At 42.7% G+C, this 22980-nt stretch overlaps 3 protein-coding genes and 1 non-coding gene across 4 annotated transcripts; 1 reads left to right on the plus strand and 3 right to left on the minus strand.

The window, feature by feature from the left end:
* Positions 1–341: 341 nt before the first annotated feature.
* Positions 342–11651, minus strand: LOC102712287 (dehydration-responsive element-binding protein 2C-like). The gene is made up of 2 exons (XM_006660335.2): positions 11008–11651; positions 342–392 (listed from the first exon to the last, which is right to left on the minus strand). The coding sequence occupies exons 1-2, from the start codon at positions 11569–11571 to the stop codon at positions 342–344; spliced, it is 615 nt and encodes a 204-aa protein (XP_006660398.2). The 5' UTR covers positions 11572–11651.
* Positions 9918–9998, minus strand: TRNAL-AAG. The gene has a single exon. It is a non-coding gene; the product is annotated as a tRNA-Leu (tRNA).
* Positions 11652–17693: 6042 nt separating the features above from the next.
* On the minus strand, positions 17694–19863 carry LOC102712565 (histone-lysine N-methyltransferase family member SUVH9-like). The gene has a single exon (XM_015840398.2). The coding sequence runs from the start codon at positions 19861–19863 to the stop codon at positions 18097–18099; it is 1767 nt and encodes a 588-aa protein (XP_015695884.2). The 3' UTR covers positions 17694–18096.
* Positions 19864–20361: 498 nt separating this feature from the next.
* LOC102703710 (monothiol glutaredoxin-S10) lies at positions 20362–22594 on the plus strand. Its single transcript, XM_006659652.3, has 5 exons — positions 20362–20752; positions 20829–20902; positions 21506–21580; positions 21773–21799; positions 22316–22594. Exons 1-5 carry the CDS (start codon positions 20511–20513, stop codon positions 22390–22392), a joined length of 495 nt encoding a protein of 164 aa, XP_006659715.2. The 5' UTR covers positions 20362–20510; the 3' UTR covers positions 22393–22594.
* The last annotated feature ends 386 nt before the right edge of the window (positions 22595–22980 follow it).

Genomic DNA, 22980 nt, shown 5'->3' on the forward strand with positions numbered 1-22980 from the left:
TGTCAAGTTAAATTTTATTATGTAAATAAATATAAATTTTGAAACAAATTATACATTTAGTTAGGAAAAGTGAAGTGCTGGCAAGTAAAATTAAAAACAAATAAATTTGTCCGTAGCATGTGTAGGTTAACGACCAATGTCTTAACCACTATATAGACAGTTTTGACCAATGCCTTGAGGCTATGTTTTTATGGTTGACGAAGATTATCTGATTTTTTAATAACTATTTAATAATATAAATGATAAAATTAAAATCTACGCTCTAAGGTAGGACAATAAACTTATGTACAGAAACTCTTTTAAAAAACTACATTATTTAATAGTTCATTAAGTATGCATGATCAAATGAATGTACCCTTCGAGTATCCCCAGCAGCTCATGTATCGCATCATCTATCCAGAAAAGAAAATAAAGGATGAAGACTTGTTAATACCAAAATTTGATAAATTTATGTATTGTATTCGGATAAGAAAATGTGCAATCGCCGATAGAAATTTTATCCGGAAGAGTTCGAATTCAACAAGGAATCATGAAGACCAAGGCTTGGCGGCGTAATTTTATCTAGTAATTAGAGTTAGTTACAATTTTATTTATAAGAGATTAGAGTCCGATCGGGACTTATTTGTTTTCTTTTTATCTATTAGAAACCGTGTGTTAGAGATAGAGTTTGTTATTTCTTTTTATCTATTAGGAGTCGTGTCCGACACGGATTAGCATCCACCCGAGGGTATAAATATGCATGCTCGGGGTCATTATAATTCATCTACCCATCAATTAGATCAACTTCTTTCGGCGCATTGCCACCCTCTTGTCCGAGTTTTTCAACTCCAGCGGAACTTGGCACCTGACGCGGGGCTGCATCGTCTCGATCTCCGGCGAAGGGGTAAGTCCATCGTTCTGCCGGGCAACGGTAATCGCATCGGCTAGATTAGGGTTGTCTCGATTAGGTCCAATCTTCTAATCTAGTTGTGCGATTGCTAGTTATCGTATCAGTTTCAGCTTAGATCACTTTCGTGTTTTAAGTTGATCTGGTCGACCACTTTAGGCGATCTACATTGATTTGATATTTACTAATTTGACATATTCAATCTAGTACTGTCTCGGTTAGGTCCGATCCAGTAGATTGCGTTTGTCAGATGGTTTATATCAGATTGATGTATTTTGTTCATTATTTTATCGGAGTACCAGTCGATAAGTTATCAGTTATCGGCTCATTGGCTTGATAGCAATCTAGATCTGTTTAGTATCTAGCCTACCATTGCTAGGTGTAATCTTGAACTGTTTCGGTTGGGTCCGATCTTCTATGGTTATTCTTAGCAATCTGAGCTAGATATTTTATAGATCTTGGTTGTTTGTCTGTCGTCTATAGCCGATGATTTTGCCGATCTACATGCTTATCATATTTCTATCAATAGAGTAGTCGATTGTCTTACTGTGTTATTTTTATACCAGTCGACTTGATTTAGTTAGATCGACAGTTATTTATGTTGTATCGGCTTATGAGAATTAAATGCAAGTTGTTTTAGCCGATCGCAGCACATGATTCATTGTTTATTCCAAGTAATTCGTCGGTTTATTTATTAGCCTTATCGATCTTCATATTTCCTACAATTATATCGTGCTCGACTGCATACTGTCTTGATTAAGTTCAATCTCTGCACGTCTGGTTTGATCTGGTTGTAGGGGCCCGTCCGATCGACTAAGATTAATCAGTAACTTGGTGGATTGTGTTGGTCTAGTATTTAATTTCACTCTATTTCTATCAAGTTTCTAGCCAATCCAAACTTTTTACAACCGATCGTTCATCCTATCGGCTAATCGTTGTAGCATCAACATCTGAATGGCTGGACTTTTAGTTACCTATCGACTCGATAGCCGATCGGCTTGTTTCACTGTTTATCTTGTCAGTTACAGGATCAAACTGACTGGTACGTCCGCGCATCATTCTAAGAATTTAGGTCCTGCACTGGAGCTGTCCAAGATTGACTCTTAGGCCTTCGTGTGTGACACGTCGTCGAATCATTTTCGACGTCAACAAGACTACAAATTAAGCTCCAACAGAACAGATATCCTATCATCTATATTTGGATGTTATCCATATTAGGAGAGAAAAACTTCATATTTAGATTATCTCTCTATCCTCCAAAGAGGTATAGAGGATGTTATATATGGATGATTTGGTGGAGTACAAAGAGATACGAAGGATGAAACTGTTTTAGATGATCATCCAAATGAAGATATAGATTACCAAATTTAGATGAGCTGTTGGAATTGCTCTTAGGCTGTGTTTTTCTCCTCTCCTTGTTAATTCAAGTTCCCTCTTTTCGCGCACACGTTTACCGAATTGTTAAACGGTGTATTTTTTTACGAAAACTTTCTATAGAAAAGTTTCTTTAAAAAATCATGATAATCTATTTTACAGTTTTTATAATTAATTAATCATGTACTTCTATTACTACGTTTTCTGCGCCGAATAATTGACTCCCTTTTACTCACCCAAACTCCGCCTTAGTACTCCTCCTACAACACCCACTATCTTGTTGAGCATGAGGAGCTCCTATGGGCACAATTTATCGTGTCACACTTGAACTTGGTGCTCTTATTGTATAACTTATAGATGTGCGCCTTCGTCTCAGCTTCATCTCTTGCCCAGCCCCTCAATCGAATCCTTTTACGAATTCCACACAAACACTAAAATCTAATATTGAAGAAGCACAGAAAAATGTAAGAAAAATGAGTATGGTATTAGGGTGATGTGACCATCCACTTTGATGGAGAGGTGAATCCATGCCTGCATAGGATATTCTCGAAAGTATATGAGTAAAATCCCGTGAAGTTATGTTTATTTTCTTAGATAAAAGTCTACATTTAATCCTCAATGTTGTGCTCTCTGTTCAGCTTTGATCCATTAACTACGAAATTGTTTACTTTTGATCCCTGTCCATGCCTAGTTACTTCATTCGGTTCATATTATAAGACTTTATGGATTTAATTATATTTATCTACGTATCAATACATATGTTTTGTATATTATCTAGATTCATTAGAAGACATATGAATTTATACAAGGACAAAAAGCCTTATAGCGTGGAACAGATGGAATAGTTTTTAGTGATATAGTGGCACATTGCTGCGGAATATATATATATATATATATATATATATATATATATATTATATGTTAAAATAATACATGAAATACTTACCGCATTATACTGGATGAATATATGTTAAATAAGTTGAAACAATGGATAAATATACATTGAAATATTATGAAAATAGTAAACAAGATGACAAGTTGACATTGTTGTGTATTTGTTAACGCCGGACTTTGGGAAATAGCGGTTATGGATTAACTCACCATTGAAGAACGAATCGGATAGAAAACAGGGCAATCGGATGGAAGACCAAGTAGAACATGACTCGAGTTTAGCCGATAAAGTCCGGATCGAAAAGAATTGGAGTCCGATTGGGCCCAGATGAATATAGATAGATTCGGAATCAATCACAAAAATTAGAGTTTATTTAGGAATTTATCTCTAATTAGAGTCTGCATATAATAGGTTAGTTGCTGATACGGATCCATATACGGTTAGGTTAGTTGATTTCTGTGATATAAATAGGGTATCCCGTAGCTTTGAACCATCAGTTCAATACACATCTTCGGCACATGTTGATGTCAAAAATGTGATCTGACGTGTCACACACAAAGGTCTGGGAGTCAATCTTAGACAGCTCCAGTACACGACCTAAATTCTTAGAAGATGTGCGGGCGTGCCAGTCATTTTGATCCTGCAACTGATAAGATAAACAGTAAAACAAGCTGATCGGCTATCGAGCTGATAGGTGACTAAATATCCAGCCGATCAGATGTCGATGCTACAACGGTTAGCCGATAGGATAAACGATCGGCTGTAAAAAGCTTAGATCGGCTAGAAACTCAATAGAAATAGAGTTAAATTAAATATTAGACCAACGTAATCCGCCAGGTTACTTATTAATCCTAGTCGGTCGGACGAGCCCCTATAACCAGATCAAACTAAACATATAGAGATTGAACTTAACCAAGACAGTATGCAGTCGAGCGCGATATAATTATAGAAAACATGAAGATTGATAAGGCTAATAAATAAACCGACGAAATACTTGGACTAAACAATGAATCATATGTTACGATCGACTAAAACTAATTTGCATGTAATTCTCATAAGCCGATGCAACATAAATAACTGTCGATCTAACTAAATCAAGCCGATTGGTATATAAATAATGTAGTAAAGCAATCGGCTACTGTCACACCCGGAGTTTATCCCAAGCCTAAATTCGTAAAAGAAATTCGTAAATAATAATTGGCTTAATCAACTCAGGAAAAATCCCTCTAAAAGAAATTAATTTAATTAAATCGAGGTTCGCAAATCAACTAACTGGATTTAAACTCAAATTGAAGAAGTATAAAATTTGGCCAAACAAATTAATTTAAAACTCGGCAAAATTGGGGTTTTTCTTTTTTCCTCCTTTTTCTTTCTTTTTCCCTTCCTTCCCAAATTGGGCCGAAGTCCAATTTGCCTCCCCTTCCTTTTCTTTTTTCCTTTTTCTTTTTCCTCTCCTCCTTCCCAGGCCGGCCCAGCCGAGCCGGCCCACCTCCTTCCCGGCCGGCCCTCTCCCGCGCGCCCTCCCCTCCTCCCGGCCGGGCCGCCTCGGCCCAGCCTCCGCGCCCGCTCGCCCGCTCTGCCGAAGTTCGTCGCGCCTCCCCGCACCGGCCGCGCCGAGTCCTCCTCGCCACCGAGCCAGACTCAACCCACCGCCCGCAACCGCCGCCGCCGAATCCGGCCGACGCCGACTCGGTCTCCTCCCCAACGGCCGTCCCACCCTAGCCGGCGTCTCTCCCCCTTTAAAACCCCCTCGCATGAGCGCCGCCACCACCCTTTTCCCGTTCGCCCGAACCGCCGCCGCGCTTTCCTCCTCCGCCGCCGCAGTCGATCTCGCCGCTTGCGCCTCGCCACCCTCGCCGCCGGCCGTCACCCCGTGTCCCGCCGTCTCGCCGACCTTCTGCCGTCCCCGTCGCCGCCGAAGGACACCCGAGCGCCCTCGTCACCTCCTCGCCCTCTTCACCGCCGCGCTTGACGTTGTCGCCAACACGCCGTCGTCCGCGCCCCGGTCGTCGCCGCCTCCACTCCGTTCGCCGTCACCCATCCCTCCTCCTCGCCGATTTGCTGCTGCCCTCCGTCGCCGCCGGTGAGCCCTCCCCTCCTCTCTCCCTCTCTTTTTCCGTCGCCGCCGGGTCCCCTCGCACCTGCGCCGTCGCCGGGTGCCGTGCGCTGCTCGTCGCCGCATCTCCGCCCGACGTCGCCGTCGCCACGCGGTCGCCAAGCCGCCGCTGCCGTCGCCACTGTTGTCTCTCCCTCCCACGCGCTGTCGTCCTCGGCACCATGCGCCGGCCGTCGCCGTCGTCGTCGTCGTCGCCCTCCCGCCACCGACCGTCGCCGTCGCCGTTGTCACCCTCACGTCGCCGGTCGCTGCCACCGCCGCGTCGCTCGAGTCGCTCACCGCCGGCCACGCTCTCCTCCCCCTCTGTTTCCCTCTCACCGACCGGCGGGTCCCACCCGCTAGCCCCTCCCTCTCTCCCTTTCGGCCGGGCCCACTGGTCGGCCGACCCACCGCTCTCTCCCTCTCTCCCCCCTCGGGCCCACCCGTCAGCCTCTCCTCCCCTCTCTCCCTCATCGACAGGTGGACCCCACCTGTTGACGCGCCTCCTCTCTCCTCGCTGACGTCAGCAGGCCTATTAATTGTGCAATAATTGATTTAGGACTTTTCTGTTTAGTTAAAAAAACCAGAAAAATTGTAAAATTCATAAGTAATTCATCTAGTCGCTGTTTAGGCTCATTCAAATTTCATTAAATTCATAAAATTGTCAAGAATCCATTAAAAATACTTTCTTTTCCTATTTCAGTAGAGTTTGTGCCTGTTTTATTTATTTTTGTGCTTTGTCGCTTAGATTCGGACCCCACCGAAGAGCCGGTTTATTTCGAGATCGTTGCCGAAGTACCCCAGGGGCCAGAGCAAGGCAAGTGGCACTCATCTTTGATCATATTGAACCTATTATTGCAAATTCCCCGCTTTATTTCTTCAAATATGCATTGTTTTAATTAAAGTATTTATTGTATTTATTTATCGGGTAATCCTTATTATTATGCCGTTGATTATCCAGCTTTATTCATGCTAGAGCAGGGGTAACTTGACTAGAGTTAGGCCTAGGTTAATGCTTAACCGTGCTTAGATCAAGTAGCTCATGGGATCATTTAATAATCATGATTAGCTCTGAATAGCTGTAATAATGATTCATTACCCGGTTCGGGTAAGTGGCAACTAAAATATGGCTAATGGTGGGTTGTGGGTGCATGGTTTTGAAAGTCGCACCCATGGCAATTAAGGACCGGTTCACGGGAAACCCTGGAAGTAATTAAGTGCTAACCACATGCCGAATGGGTAAGGTGGGCTCTGGAGCATGGCTTCGAACTATTTGACGTACCAAGGCAAGGGTAGGCATGATAGAGTATGGACAGGCAATTGTGGTGTAACGAAAGCCTCTACTGCTTCCGGATCTACCAATGCACAAGAGGGGACTGCCCGACTTGGTATAAAGGAGGGGATGAAACCTGAAGTGCGGTGGATTAAATAGGGAGGTTTATGTGACGGGTCCTATCACGGTCTCCTTTCCGGTATGCCATAGTGGTATGTCGGCGTACGTTTAAGTGTAGTGGAGTCATGACTTATGGGTACAGTAGTACACCTCTGATCAGAGTATAATCTATTCGAATAGCCGTGCACACGGTTACGGGCGGACTCCCAGCTTCACTATGATTAGTGAACCTTTAATAACCTAGGTAAACTGGTTTTCACTTGAGACTACTGCAACGTAGTGTAACGTTGAGTAGTGGTTGGGCATGTTGCAACATGGTGTAACGTTGGACAGTGTTGTGGTATTTTACAACTGTTATTTACTTATCCTTTATTGTATTTAATTACCTTTATTCGGTTTAATCTCTATTTTTTAAATGCTGGTCTATTGCAACTAACCCTAGCTTGTCCTTGATGATCCTTATGCATCACTTATTACCCTCTTTTACGTGCTACTTGTTGAGTACGGTGGTTTGTACTCAGCCTTGCCCAATTTTCCCCTCCAAAGTTAGAAGTGGAATCCGATGGAGGTGACTCTCAGGAGTGAGCTGGTCTGCCGTCGAAGCTTTGCTTATGGACTGGAGCCGTACCCGCTGGAGCTAGTCTACATTTCTTTCTGCTGCATTTTCGTTAGAATAAGTGTTATTCAGTTGTTTCTAAGAACGATGGTTATGTAATCAACATTGTCTTTTTGTGTACCCTGGCTGGTCTTGGACAGAGATTTTAATATACAATTAAGTTCAGAAATTCGTGTCAGGAATTTCTGTGCGTGACAGCTACTCTATTGATGTAAATATGATAAGCATGTAGATCAACAAAAATCATCGGCTATAGACGGCAGACAAACAACCAATATCTATAAAATACCTACCCAGATTGCTAAGAATAATCATAGAAGATCAGACACAACCGAGACAGTTCAAAATTAAACCTAGCAATGTCAGGATATATACTGAACAGATCTAGATTACTATCAAGCCAATGAACCGATAAATGGTAACTTATCGGCTGGTACTCCGATAAAACAATGAGTAAAATACATCAATCTGATATAAACCATCTGAGAAACACAATCTACTAGATCGGACCTAACCGAGACAGTACTAGATTGAATATGTCAAATAGCGAATATCAAACCAACATAGATCGCCCAAAGTGGTCGACCAGATCAACTCAAAACACGAAAGTGATCTATGTTGAAACTGATATGATAACTAGCAATCGCGCAACTTGATTAGAAGATCAGACCGAACCGAGACAGTTCTAATCTAGCCGAACGATTACCGTGGCCCAGCGGAATATGGACTTACCTCTCTGATAGTGATCGAAGCGATGCAGCCCCGCGTCAGATACCAAGTTTCGCCGGAGTTGAAAACCTTTGACCAGAGGGTGGCGATGCACCGAAAGAAGTTGATCTAATTGATTGTAGATGAAAACAATGACTCCGGGCATACATATTTATACCCTCGGGTTGAGGCTAGGCCGTGTTGGACACGACATACAACTCCTAATAGATAAAAAGAAATAACAAACTAGTCCTATGCGGACTCTATCTCTAACTCCTACTAGATAAAACACACCCAAGTCCTGATCGGACTCTAATCTCTTAGAGATAAAATAAAATCCTAACTAACTCTAATTAACAGATAAATTTACATCGCCAAGCCTTGATCTTCACGATTCCCTGTCGGATTCGAACTCTTTCGGATAAAATTTCTATCGGCGATTGCACCTTTCCTTATCCGAATTCAATACGGGAATTTACCAAAATTTGGTGTTAACAGCACATCGCTATCCTTTTTCAACAAGATTCAGCTCTCGACGCGAGGTTTGTCAGCTTCGCAATGTAGTTCGTATCTGTCAACCTGTTGATCGGCTAGAACAGGATTGTCTCGATTTAGTTCGATCTCCTGTCTAGTTGCTCAACGTTTTATCTAAGGCTTATTGTTACGTCGATTTGTTCTTGGTTTGAAGTAGTGGTAGGTTTTCGATCAAGTTCTCGCGAGTTCCTTATTCGACTCGTCGATATCAATCTGTTCAACTTAATTTTGCCTCGGTTTAGTCCCATCAATCTAGTTGGCCGGATTTTTATTAACAGATCGAATCAAGTACTCGTGAGGGTTTATTGCTGTAGTTCTAGCCGACATATCTTGAGTAGTTCATTGGCTTATCTATTAAGCTTACAGATCTACATGTTTTCTGTAGTTATATCGAATCCGACTTCGTAATGTCTCGGTTTGGTCCAATCTGCCTACAGAAGCTTGTCTGATCTACTATGATTAGTAGGTAGGTTGATGGATTACGCTGGTTTGGTATTTAATTACTTGTACATCGTAATATTACACTGATTTCATGCATGGTTATGTTTAGATCTGAACTGTCTTGGTTTAGTTCGATCTTCTAGGTCTAGCGTGAGTATGTATTTGTTTAATCATTATTGTTTTATAATGGTAATTATTGTAACCCAGTTCTACTTTGATTTACATGCCTAATGTTCCATCGACTGCTGATTGCATGTGCGATAAGTGCTAGATCGGTCCGATCAACCGAGTAATCTTAAATCTGTCTCGGTTAAGTCGGACCTTTTAAGATAAGTTAGTCGATTAGATTATTTAGCGATTATCCTATTTATAATTTAGTCAATAAGGCATATTTTTACACAATATCATGAAATTCCTGCAAATCGATTATTTAGCGCATCGGCTAGGGTCCTAAGATGGTATCAGGCCGACAACGGTTTAGGTTTAACCGCTTTCTATGTTATATCATGTCAGTTGCAATATGTTATATCTTGTCAGTTGCAAGACCAACTGACAGGCACACCCTGTTTTCTAAGATTTAGGTCTGGAGCATTCTGAGAAAGAACTCCTAGACCTTCGTGTGTGATACGTCACACGTCAACGTTCATATTTTGACGTCAACAATATTAATCTCTAGACACTAATAAATTATATATGATGTAGCATGTTAATAACATTATAATAATATATTTAATAAAATATCATTGAAACGCAGAGAGCAATATGCTAGTATATATATAACTTTTTAGGACCACCGATAGCACCATTATCAAACTTCCAAAAATAACAGATTTTATGACCGTTTTCTTGAGCTTTTTTTTGGGACACAGATAGAAGTTCCAATAAAATTCAATCTTTTTTCATGACCGTTTCCTTAAACTTAATTTTTTTAGGGTACGCTGTTGAGAGTGGGTTCAAAATAAAAAAAAAAATGTACGATGTTGAGAGTGGGATTTGAACCCACGCCCTTTCGGACCAGAACCTTAATCTGGCGCCTTAGACCAACTCGGCCATCTCAACCTTGTAAATAATTTGTTGATAAATTTTTAATTAAGATAACTTGCAGGCTTGATTTTTTTATATATGTTTTACTATTCGTCTTATTAAAAAACATAAAAATATATTTAACATATACGAAATAATATAAAAATAATTAATAATTATGTATTTTTTAATAAAACAAACGGTCACATGTAAAAAAAAGTTAAAGACGCGTATATTTATAAACAAATGACATGTATAAATGACGTGTATAAAAAAAGTCATTAACGCCGTGCATTTATGGATATATGGAGTAACTAATTACAGGTGGGTGCATGCACAGTGACACGCGCGAGCGACCGATCGATGTACTTCTTGGAGCAGCAGTACGCGTGCAACATTGCTGATGCTCTCCCAGCAAAGCTGGAATAGGCGAATAGCCTAGGCCCCCCCCTGCCCATCGATGGACAGCACAACCATTATTATATAATAAAACCGGCCGATCCATCGCATTTATTAATTAATTATATATACCCCATATAGTGATATATAATATATAATTAATTTACTATCAGTAGTATTATACTAATAAACTAGTGCAGTATACACAAGAAACCAGTATATATATAGCTGATAAGGCAAATAACGACTCTTTACTAGCTAGATTATATATACACCACACTAATAATTAATTAATTAATTAATGTAATAAGAAAAGCAAGCACAGCTGGGCTAAAATTAAGATCGATATATGATGCATATGCATGGTCGATCGATCAGTCGGCCGCTTGCGGTGTATATATATATATTATACATGCTAGGAGTAGTATGCATGCATGCCTATATAGTAATTGATTAACGACGATTAACACTAGATATCCGATCCTATATATATATATGACTGCCTAATTAACTAGGACTAGCTAGGAGACTATATATAGTATTATCATTAATTAATCCTCCATCCTGGCTTAATTACATAGGGTGGTGGCCGGGGTAATTAAGCTAGGTAGGCAGCGGGCGGCGGCGGCGGCGTCGCTTATTTGGCGGTGGCGGCGGCGGCCATGATGTCGGCGGGGCAGATGGAGAGGTCCCAGATGCTGATGCCACCGCCGGCTTCGTCGAGGACGTCGAGGGGCACCTCCTGGAAGCCCTCCAGCCCAAAGTCCTCCGCCTTGGGGAGCCGCGTCACGTACGTCTCGAAGTCCTCTTCCTCCTCGGCCGGATGCATCATCACCCCGCCATAGTCGGCCAGCAGCATGGGCATGGGCGACGGCGAGTTGGAGTCGTTGCTGCTGCAGGACTCATGCTTGCTGCCAATTATAGTAGTAGTAGTAGTAGCAGCGCTGCTGCTGATCATGTGCTGCTGCTGCTGAGTACTAGTGTGGCCGGCGGCGGCGACGAGGAGGTTGAGGCGGGCGCAGTCACCGTAGAGCGCCCTGGCGGCGGAGTCGTAGGCGCGGGCGGCGTCGAGGGCGGTGTTGAAGGTGCCGAGCCAGAGGCGGGCGCCGCGGTTGGGCTCGCGGATCTCGGCCACCCACTTGCCCCAGGTGCGCTGGCGGACGCCGCGAAAGGGGCAGCGCTGGTTCTCCGGCCCGCCCTTGCCCTTCATGCACCCCTTCCGCGACCGCCGCAGCGGGCAGCACTTCCGCGTCTTCGCCTCCTGCTGCTTCCGCCTCCCGCAGCAGCTCTCCCCGTTCTCCATCCTCTTGCAGGTGCTACTATACTATGGAGTATGGTTGTGATCGATCGACTTACTTAACTCTTACTTGAGGCACACAGATTTGCTCTGCTCTGCTCTGCCCTGCCCTGGGTCGCCTATATATACATACATGGCAGATAGATGAGGTGGTGCATTGCATGCAGGTGCAGATGCAGATGCGGAGAGACTGCGGCTTGACGTGTGCGTCCTTCCTTTATACTCTTGGAGGAAATACTAGTACGTACGCAGCTAATCCATCCACCCATCGATTTGTGGACGTGGCGAGAGCGCGCCAAGTAAGGAGGTAGCGCGCGCGACACGAAGGGTGGGCCCTGACACATGGACGCACCTCGCCCCTCCTCCCGACCCCACGTGGCCTCCTTCGCAGGATGACGTCACTCACGCCCCCCTCTTCTCTTCCCTTCCTTCCTCTCGACCCGCGAGCCAGCTAGATCCCTCACCTAGGATTCGCAAAAAATCCCAACCCAAAAGAAAAAAAAAAAACCACACCAAAAAGCTAACCCAAAATTACTCGGAACCAAAATTTCGGTCTAACAGTACAACTTACCGAAATAATTCCAATTATCTCGGTTACACAGTTTTCGGTTAAACGAATAAACTGGACCGACATTAAAATCGTTACGACGAAGCCCAATAGTGCACAAAGTACATTAAATAATACAATTTTCATATTATGGTTGGAGAATATGTGTAATTCGACGTTACTTTTGATTATCAAACTTTAAGAAAAAAAAGGAGGTGTTGTCAAATATTTTTTTAAAAAATCCTTTTTTTTCAACCTCAATCTATTATATTCTGATCATTATTAAAACTGTAACCGAATTGCTCTCGAACCTAACTTTTTTCGAACTAATTTCGGTCATAACTTTCTAATAACGTAACTTTCTCTATGACTAAACTGACCGAACCAAAATAACCGAATATCCACCCCTGCCATCACCACAATTACAATTTCGATCTCCTCCCAGCGAGACCCGGCTCCTGTCTATACCCCCAACAAAATCATCAAATGCAAAAGAAAAAGATTGGAATCAGGCTTTCTTAGAACATTTCAACCTTTAATTCGACCAAGCCCTAATAAGACTATGAACTGCAAATACTCATTCATATTTTAATCATTCATATTTTAATACAGGATCTTATTAACTTTTTCACATATGTTTGACCATTTATCTTATTTTATTGTTATTTGATTTATTACAAAATGTATTTTGGTTATAACTTACATCTTCGCATATTTGCACAAAATTTAGAATACGATGAATAAACAAACATACATAAAAAAGTAATGACTGTTAAAAAATCGGAGGTAGCATTTCACTTTTCAGAATTTTGACCAATCTCAATTGAAACTGGATTGACCAACCTTTGGGTGCTAAAATTCGACAAATTCAATTCCAAACAAAAATAAAAACATGCTCTGTAGTATTAAGCCAGGGACGGCGTATCTCCATTATCAGGAGACTGATGCCCCACAACATCCTGGAGGGCTGGAGGGGATGAAGCTCCCTTTATTCTTATGCTTATAAACTAAAATTTAAATTAATAACTTTAAATTTAGAGTTAATTTTAAGTTTTTTTCACCAACATTTATTTTACCGTCATGACTTTTAGATTGATATATATATATATATAATTTATAAATTATTTTTCGTTAGTAAATATGTTGCTGCCTTTTCTTTGAAAGCCAAGTGGATGACCCCGAAATAGCCCGCACCGTCGCGTTCCATCAAATCTGGAATGTCACTATATATGGTATAGCCGTCTGATCAATCTCCTATATATGGTTAGATCTACAAAATTGGAGTACATAGCCATTTTTTATCATTGAAAAAAATCCTGTGATACAGTATATCTTCCTGTGGCTGTGGCAGTTCTAGGCTTGGCACGGTCTTTGCAAACGTAGGATACGTTGAAGTTGCGTGACCGAAGATTTGAACGGTGGCACATCAACGTGCACGACAATGTATGTGACGTACCACATCTTCAACGACCAACAACCATAGACTTGACACGTGTACTACACTTGGCATCACGATATGCTACCTATTGCCATAGCAAGCTGTTTGGAATAATCGCTTTATTTAAGGGCGCAAACATAGTCTACGTAAACTTGCGAGTAAATCCAATAAATATTATCAACAAACATCAAGTATAAGAAATATTGTATCAATGAGGGTGAGTTATATAAAATAACATAAACAAATGACTTTGTCTTACAAATGCTACACCGTTAAAGTTTATCCATTTCTAGCACTTAAAAACAATGTTTATCTTACGACGAACTTTAACGATGATGATATTTATGGGTTAAAGTTGCTTATATGATCACATTTCATAAAATTTACACTTATCAATGAAATATCATTGAATTAGACGGGTTCATTGAGAAGTTAAAAGAGAAAAATAACTACTTAGAAAGGCGTAAGTGAAGAAAACCTTATATTGCCATCTTAAAACATTGCCTATGAATTTTGTGGTCGAGGGTGAATTATCTTTCATACCATAGATTTTATATGGATGCACATGTTTATCGCTAATTATTCTTCTAGTAATAGGCAACATAAATATATACAACGACAGCGGTGACTCCGTTAATCTCAAGATATGACCAGCGGTGCTCCTAGGGCAGGGAGCGTGCAGACGTGTTCATAAAGGCAAATGTGTGCACGAGCGCCTGCATTTGTACTATTAAAAATAATCTTTGTATTAGCCTCGTATTTATAGATGTTGCATCTCGCTAACCATGATGGCAAGATGCATTCTAATTGTTATAGCTTTATTTATTTATTTTCATTTCATCCTCGAGGGCGTAACTTTATGAAGTAACTCCGAATCATATTAGGTAATTACTTGATGTCTTGCTTTTATTTCTTTTGAAAAAAAGCGCTAATGATTCCAGCATCCTCGTCACTGCCTGCCTTGAAGTAAAATAACGTGCAACTGTGTAAGACTAAAATGGGATACGACTTACAAGGATGCCTCGCTCCTGGGCCGTGTCCAGGCCGTTGCACCACTCATTGGCCCGCTCCCGCACACTTTGCCCGTGCTGACGCCGTCCGCCTAGGCTGGGCCTTCTCTGTGCCCGTGCCTTGTCATCGAGGCTGCACGGGAAGTTGCGGCCATGCAGCGTTGAAAATAATCATATGTACATTTAATCTATCCATTAATAACTTCTAACATGAATATACAAAGTAATTCATCTCATATGGATATGCTCTAGGCATGAATATATTCATGTAGTGACTCGTCGCAATATAGTTTATGACCATAAACCCTAAAACCCAGATTACTAACAACCAAAATGATGCTAAATAACGCTTCTTTCATATTAGGACATATGGCAATGGTCAGGAAACTAACTGGATTCGGCCATTTGCACTATCTCAGGAGCTTGCTGCTGCTTCATCTATAAAACAAAAATTATTGTGTAAGCATTTCATTTCTATACAAGTTCCCTTATCATTTTCAGCCTCAGGTATTATTGACGCCAACTGTAGGCTGCTTGCCCTCTCTACTCATCATGGTGGACTACACAGCATGGACTTCCAAATAATGGTTTTAGATGTTATATAACAACTATATAAACTGTAAATTCAGTGTCAGATTACCAGCTTATTTTGGATATTTGGACTGCTACTTCTTCCCACGGTGCTCTCGAACATGAAGTACATATTGATGTAGGGGCTACACAAACTGGAAATCTGTCACGCCAAAAGAAAATACAATTAACCTCTACAAGAAAGCCTTAGCAAATATTTTCAAGAGTAAATTGCACCCACGGTATATGAACTTGTAAGTTGGGTGTAAATTAATACATCAACACGAAAAATGAATATTTTGATACAACAATTTGTATGATGTGTGTTTACCAAGGCAAAAACAATCCATGTAACTAAGAAATTAAGAAAGATATACTTAGATAAATATATTTATACATGTAACTTGATTGATTGGTAAGCTATAGCGAGTACTCTTGTTTCCCTAAAAAAATTGCAGCGTTATTATGTCAAAATTGGAAAAAAGGGGGTAAATTTCAAAATATTTAGTACCATGATATAAGTAAATAATGCAAGAACAGTATGATCCCAGGGAATTAATAGTTTAGTACCATCTTTCTTGCTCCATGTCATCATCATCCATTCTTGCACAATGTTGCATTGTTAAACTCCAATTCTACAATTCTATACCACAAGAAACTCTCATCTAGATGATAATGGGGTTCTAGAATTCTTATTTGTTGCCACAACAAAGAAAGGAATGCATTATTTTTTTCTCAATTGTCATGCGACATGTCATTGTTATTAACAATAATACACATGCACATTTAATCATGGTTTACACGCACCATACATGTTATTGTACAGAATTAAGCATTTTACAGGTTGTTGCACTAGATTACACCGACCTCACAAGTTTGCTTATTGCGGGTGTAGTTTACACTTTTTTTCAAAGAACTGAAAAGTAAGACAGGAAATCTATATGGCACCTTCAAAATCTTAGCAAACATGTTTCTTACGCAGAAAAAGGGGTTTTGTAGTTTGCTTTTATTGTAAATCTGTAATGCTATGACGCTGTGATTTCAGAGAGTAAAATTATAGTTATTGTACTTGTTTAGAAAGACAAATTCAGTCGGTACACCATATGATTTCATAGTAAGAATTCCTGTCCGTTATCTTCTTTTTTTGACATAAAATTTGAATGATATGAATTTTGATGACTTAATTACCAAATATTATGTCACGTAGATTCTATGTGCAAGCTTACTAGTGACAAGAAAAATAAAATCAATTACTCTCAACAGAAACGGGCTACAATCAACCGCCATGCATTACACACACTATACCTGACAGTATTAATTATATCTGTGAGAAAACCATTAGAATGGCAATTGAGAAGGTAAGTAACTAGAATAAAAGATGGCAAACGGTTCGGTGCATATTACTTGTAGTATAATACTGTCAATAGAATTAATCTCGTTCATTGATTTAAAAGGGTATTTTCGTACTTTGATTAATATTAGATTTGTATTTATTATTTTTTTATCACATTATGCACAGATAAAAAAGCCCAGCAAGACACACTTACTATCACATTAAAAAAGACGATATTGCCCTCTCAAAATTCTATACACCTAAAATTGTTGGTAGTATAATTTAATCACAACCGTCCAATAAAATTAGATTAAATTATACTACAAGTAATATGCATTGGAAAGGTCCAGTCCATTCAGGTTTGATCCTCAAAAGGGACATATCATGGACTCATGGTCCAGTCCATTCAGGTTTGATCCTTTCAGACCTATGAGAAAAAAAAATTCAAAATTTCCAAACATGTCCAATTTCTGAAACATTGTCAACACACAGATTAATTCCACTTATTCTAATTATGGATTTAGATAATACCAGGATAATATATGGATGCAACACTACCAGCCTGTTCACACAACTATGCTGCGCAGACACTGTGAAAGAGATAGTGAGCAGGAGGAACAATTCAGCCAGAAACCAGATGGTTCGTTTCCAAAATATGACTATCTAAGTGTAATTCAAATTTAAAATAATGAAAATGTTACCGCCAAGGCATTATTACAAAATGGTACTAGCAAGAGCACAAGTTTGTCATGAATGGCCTTACCTGTCACACAGCAGAGTAAATAAGATCAACTAGGTTCTCTGATGGCAGGCAAAAATAGGGAACTTGCTTCAAATTAGGTAGTACAAGAATATTTTGGAAGAACCAATTATGCACAAGAACAGACATACTTGCCTCTTCAATATGCCCATTCAAATGCTTTAAGTGAACCTGCAGATAAACAAAGTTATACAACACTATCACATACCAACATTTGGAAAGCAAGAGCTGAACATCATCGTAAGTAGTAACCTTATAGGTCCCATACGATTTTTCTTTATATCCTAAACTATTTTTTGAACTGTTAATTTCCAAGTGAAACTTCATTTTTAGTCATATCACATATGTGAAACTTAATAACGGAAAATGGGCTACTAATTATCTCAAAGTTTTACATTTTACTCTCACATAGATTCGTAATGCAGAACAGTCCTTGGTTCAGTGCTTGCAGGCTTCAAAAATATACCAGGTCCTTCACAATACCATTGTCCACTAAGAATGTTTACTGTAAGTCAAATCTCTAATATATCTTCCATGCAACACAGTAATTATAAATATCAAGACCGACTGATTCAGTGATCAGTTAGTAGTTATCACAGTTTGTCCCAAGGCACATATAGTTTTTCCAAACCAAGATACTCTTCTAATGATCTCAAAAGGCTGTATTGGCATTGGATAATTGTGGATACAGCAAGTGGTTACCAGAAGAAATAGAACAATAGAGCAAGGCAAGGGTAAACAGCTCCCCAAAACCAGCCTCTCCTTCCCCTTTCATGGATACTAGCTTAAGCCATAGTCGATGTTCAGATCTCTCATTGGTGGGATAGTCTCCATGGCAAACACCATCAGGTGAGGGTAAGCTTCATCCTCATTGCCACGGACAACATACTGGAGGAAGACATTGGGAGTGCGACTGTGGCAGATGTAGCCAGCCAAATTCCTCCTCTTGGACACGTCGAGTCGGTAGCGGACCCCTGTGAAAGAGGAAAACTGGGGTCCCTTGTCTGGGAACACGGCGGATGCATCTCCCCACTCCCTCCATCTCTCGGGGAACTTGGTCGGGTCGAAGACGAAGCTGCCGTCCGGTGGAGGTGGCTTGTCCAGGGAGAGCACATCACCGGCGTACTCGCACACGAAGGCACCAGGCTGTATGAGGTCCAGCGTCCTGACACCCCAGCCGGTCTCCTTGGAGCGGAACACCTCCAACCGGTGCTTCATCCCTCGCTGTGTGAGTCGGTTGGGGCAGGTCAAGGGGCACCCACACTGGTCTCCACACTCATACACGACAGGGCGTCCACGGAGGAGGATGCCATCCAAGGTGTAGACGGGAGACGGCCCCCTGTTCTTGCGCTCACAGCTGCACCTGGAGCCACACGCCTCCGCACAGTGGCATCCCCTCTGGCGCTTGACCAGCCCGGGGAAGTCGGGACGGCAAATGTAGTCGTACAAGAGGGGCATCCGATCGTCATCGAGGTTGTTGTAGACTGGCACGCGGAACAGCTCCTTCCCCTTGGCAATGTCCAGCGAGATGTACTTGGGCGGGCGGATCCTGGCGTCCAGGACTTGCTTGAGCTCCTTTGCGTCACGCCAGGTCTTGCTGCCGATGTCGTCCTGGCCGTCGAGGCGCAGGAGCGTGAACTTGCAGACGTCGCGGCCGGACTTGCCAGGGCCGATGGTGGACTTGGCGACTCTGTAGAGGCCGTCGTAGACGTAGACCTTGCGGCTGGGGCTGTTGTCACAGGCGTGGCCACGAACGACGCGCACCTCGATGCCGTAGAGGCAGCTGTTGTGCAGCGCCAGGTTGCCGCGCTCGAGCGTCTGGTCGGCGCTGTGGTGTACGCGGTTGCGCGGGCGGCCGCCGCTCCCCGTGTAGACGAGGACGTTGCCGGTGGCGCTGTCGTCGTCGTCAAGGTATCCGCCGGAGGAGACGATGCTGGTGGCGATGGGGCAGTCGTTCTGGCCGACAATGCTGTCGGGTATGTAGGCAATGCCGGCCTGCGGAGCGGTGTGGAGGCCGAGGACGCAGAGCTCGGCGCGGTAGAAGAAGGCGTCTCCGACCTGGACGCCGGGGATGGAGCCGACGACGCGGACGCCGCGGTGCATCCAGAGGCCCTTGGAGAGCATTTGGCTGGAGGCGCGCAGGTCGGATCGGTTGCGGGCGGTGGCCTGGTCCTGTCGCTGGTAGACGGCGCGGAGGGCCTCGAAGGTGAGGCGGGTGCGGCGGACGAGGGAGCGGTAGTGGAGGTGGTCGGGGATGCTGAGGTTGGTGATGCGCACCATCTCCTTGCGGGCGCGCTTCTTGGCGGCGGCGGAGGAGGAGGGGTCGGGCTGGGACTGGGACTGGGACTGGGATTGGGATTGGGTGGAGAGCAGCAGCCATTGCGCGGCGAGGTCGGGGTGGTCCTGGCGGAGGAGGTGGAAGAGCTCGGGGTGGTAAGGAGGGAGCGGGGGTAGTAGGGGGTCGCCCTTGGGCGCGGGCGGGGCGTCGGGGTCGGGCTTGGGGATGAGGAGGAGAGGAGGAGGAGGAGGCGGCGGCGGAGACGCCATTGGGTTTGGGGGAGGGAGGGAGGGTTTTTCGTTTGGTCTATAGCTACTCCACTCTAATCTTCTACTTCTACTACTAGTAAGAGCAAGGTTATCTATAGCTTATAGCTAACTAATAGCTTTAATTTATTTATAGCTAATCTAATAGTTAATTCATATAACAGTTACTTTCAAAACATTAGTATATGATCTTACATGTCATATACACACTCTGTCTTGGAGTCCGTGTGCAGCTGACTATAAATTAGTAGCCCACCTCTCTTCTCTCTTTTTTAGCTTTTAAAAATATGTTTATAGTTAGTTTATAGGCTGCTATTGTACATGCTTCTAAGGTTGTTGCCGTGGCTGCTAACCTTGTTGACCTCTCTCTCAGAGAGAGTCTCTCTCAGACAGACAAACAGAAAAAAAGAAAGAAAGATTAAGGGGTGGAGTGGGCTGGAGTTGGGCCCGGCCTAAAATGAAGATGGGCTTTGGCGACGAAAAGGGGATGGATTGATCTTTCTTTGCGTTGCGGTGGCGGTGGTGGTGGTGGAAAGAGAGAGAGAGGTATCCTCGCCTCGCCTCGCCGGAGACGACAGAGGAGGTCGATCCGATCCAATCCAATACAATCCGATCCGATCCAATCCAAGTAGCCTCGCCGGCCAGCACCAATGCCGTCGCGGAGCCTCGCCCTCTGCCGCCTTCCCGCGGCCGCCGCCCTTGGCCTCCCCGTCTCCTCTTTCTCCCCGCCTCCCCCCCGCCCCTTCCCCTCCGCCGCACGCCGCGCCAGGTCCCTCGCCGCCAGGGCCTCCTCCTCCTCTCCGGACTCCTCCTTCGGCTCGCGGATGGAGGACTCCGTCAAGAAGACGCTCGCCGACAACCCCATCGTCATCTACTCCAAGTCCTGGTGCTCGTAAGACACAAAACGCTATCCGTCTTCTTCCTCCTCTCCCGCCGTTATCTCGCTAACCACCTGCACCCCCACGCAGCTACTCCATGGAGGTTAAGGCGCTCTTCAAACGGATTGGCGTCCAGCCCCACGTCATCGAGCTCGACCATCTCGGTCCCTCCTCCTATCCACCTCAATACTACTTCATACCATTAATACCATATAATTATGTTGCCCTTCTCCTTCTTAAAGTCTGATTTTTTTCTCATAATGGAAATCACATTCCAGCCTCTACATCCTGCTCAAGTTTATTACATTATTGCAACTTCAAACCGTAATCTGATAAAGCAAGTTATAGTGTAGCAAGTTTAGCAAAAACAAATCAACTTGCATCAATCGTATCACAAGAGCAAAAGATTATGAATACCTGACCTTATCGGTATGCATGTTAAAAATCAACAATCCTCTGCTTTGAACATCATATTCCAGCTCTCACAAGTTAACTCGCTTCTCTGCCATGTGATATTCCGCTTGCAAATTCACACACCATATGGATGGTTTTTGTGTCTAAAACCAATTTTTAATGTACACACATTTGAACAGACATGAGACATGTATCCACACTCATCTTTTGTGCTTTTCAAAGTTGCATATTTCTTTTCAAGCCAATCGTCCATAAGGAAAAAAAACACCAGACGGTTTTTACAAGAACGATGTGTTTCAGTACCAATGTGCACCTTCTCATATTCCTGTAACTAACTGCCCATCCATTTTCAGGTGCACAGGGACCACAATTGCAAAAGGTGTTAGAGCGGCTGACTGGACAGTCCACTGTTCCTAACGTTTTCATAGGTACTTCAACTTGTTTTTGGTCTTTGAGTTTTTACCCAGCTTCTCCACATCTGTCCATGACTTCATCGGCATGCATCTCTATGTTTTCTTCATATGTACACAGCACACATACATATGTCCACCCCTTTTACTGCTGCAATATATTGTCATCCCAAATTCTCTTTTGCCTAATTGCTTTGTTTTTCGTCTCAGGTGGAAAGCACATTGGTGGCTGTACAGGTACGCCTACCTTTGTTCTCTTTATGAATGATAATTAGCTAGCTACATTTCTTCTCCAATGCCATCACCAATAGTTCATATTCATGATGTGTAACAGTGCTTCTTGGCTATTATGGTTATGTGGATTGAGGGGCATAATTTCTTTTGTGTCTTGTTGCTGCAATTGGTTGAAGTGTAGCTGCATGTTATTCTACCCTTTAGAATCACGAAAATAGAGAAAGTGACTTGGCTATGATGAATTAATGTTCTTTGACCATCTCGCTAGCTCAGTAAGACAAATCTGTAACTTGATGTCCAGATGCATGACAAGGTGGGTTCACTGGGGAAAGTATGTTCCTTTTTTGTGGAGAATAGATTATCTATTTTTACTAGTTGACATGTGCTGCGAGAAGAAAATTGTAAAAACCAGGCCATGCGCCGATGCACGTTTTTCCTTAGCCACCAATGCAACATTGGATTCTACTGATGCAGCAAACACTCCCTATTGCTCATGCTGGTGCTCTCCTGGTGTTTTAGATACTGTGAAGCTTCATCGCAAAGGGGAACTAGCTACCATGCTGTCAGAGCTGGATATCAACGTCAACAACTCGTGACAACATTGAACATGGTCTGCTGTACTGGAATTTGATGTTCTAGTTATTTGAGCAGTCATGTAATGAGATCTGTTGGCCATGTTACTAATTCAAATTGATGTTGAGTGCACATTTATGTAACCACTCTCCCTTGACCAGCTAGGGAATTTTGACTAATGTGTATCCACCGGTGAACTTGGGACAGGAGGAAAAAATATGAACAGAAAAAAATATTTACTTTTAATGTCTTGGTTATGCTAGTAGCAACATAGCATTGCCTGGCTGTGCGTGGATCCATCACGCTATATGAAATGGCTTTTGGTTTGGTGTGCTTGAGCTGGAGCAAACATGAGAGGATTGTTGGCAAATACTACTTTTACTACTTGTCACTTGTGATTTAGCATAGTCCGGTACTCAGGTGCAGCCTCACTGCGGGAAGGAACAATTTATTCACCGACACACACCCGTAGTTGCAGCGGTAGCAAGGGAAGGATTGAATGGCCTGAAAAATGTGGTGTGTTTGTTACGTAGGGACTCTTTTAACTCACTTGGTGTATGTATTGTATGCTGTGTAGTGGTGGTAGTATTCATGCAGGTTGATACATAGTT

The sequence above is a fragment of the Oryza brachyantha genome, chromosome 8 (assembly GCF_000231095.2).
Source record: "Oryza brachyantha chromosome 8, ObraRS2, whole genome shotgun sequence".
In the NCBI taxonomy this organism is placed as follows: Eukaryota; Viridiplantae; Streptophyta; class Magnoliopsida; order Poales; family Poaceae; genus Oryza; species Oryza brachyantha.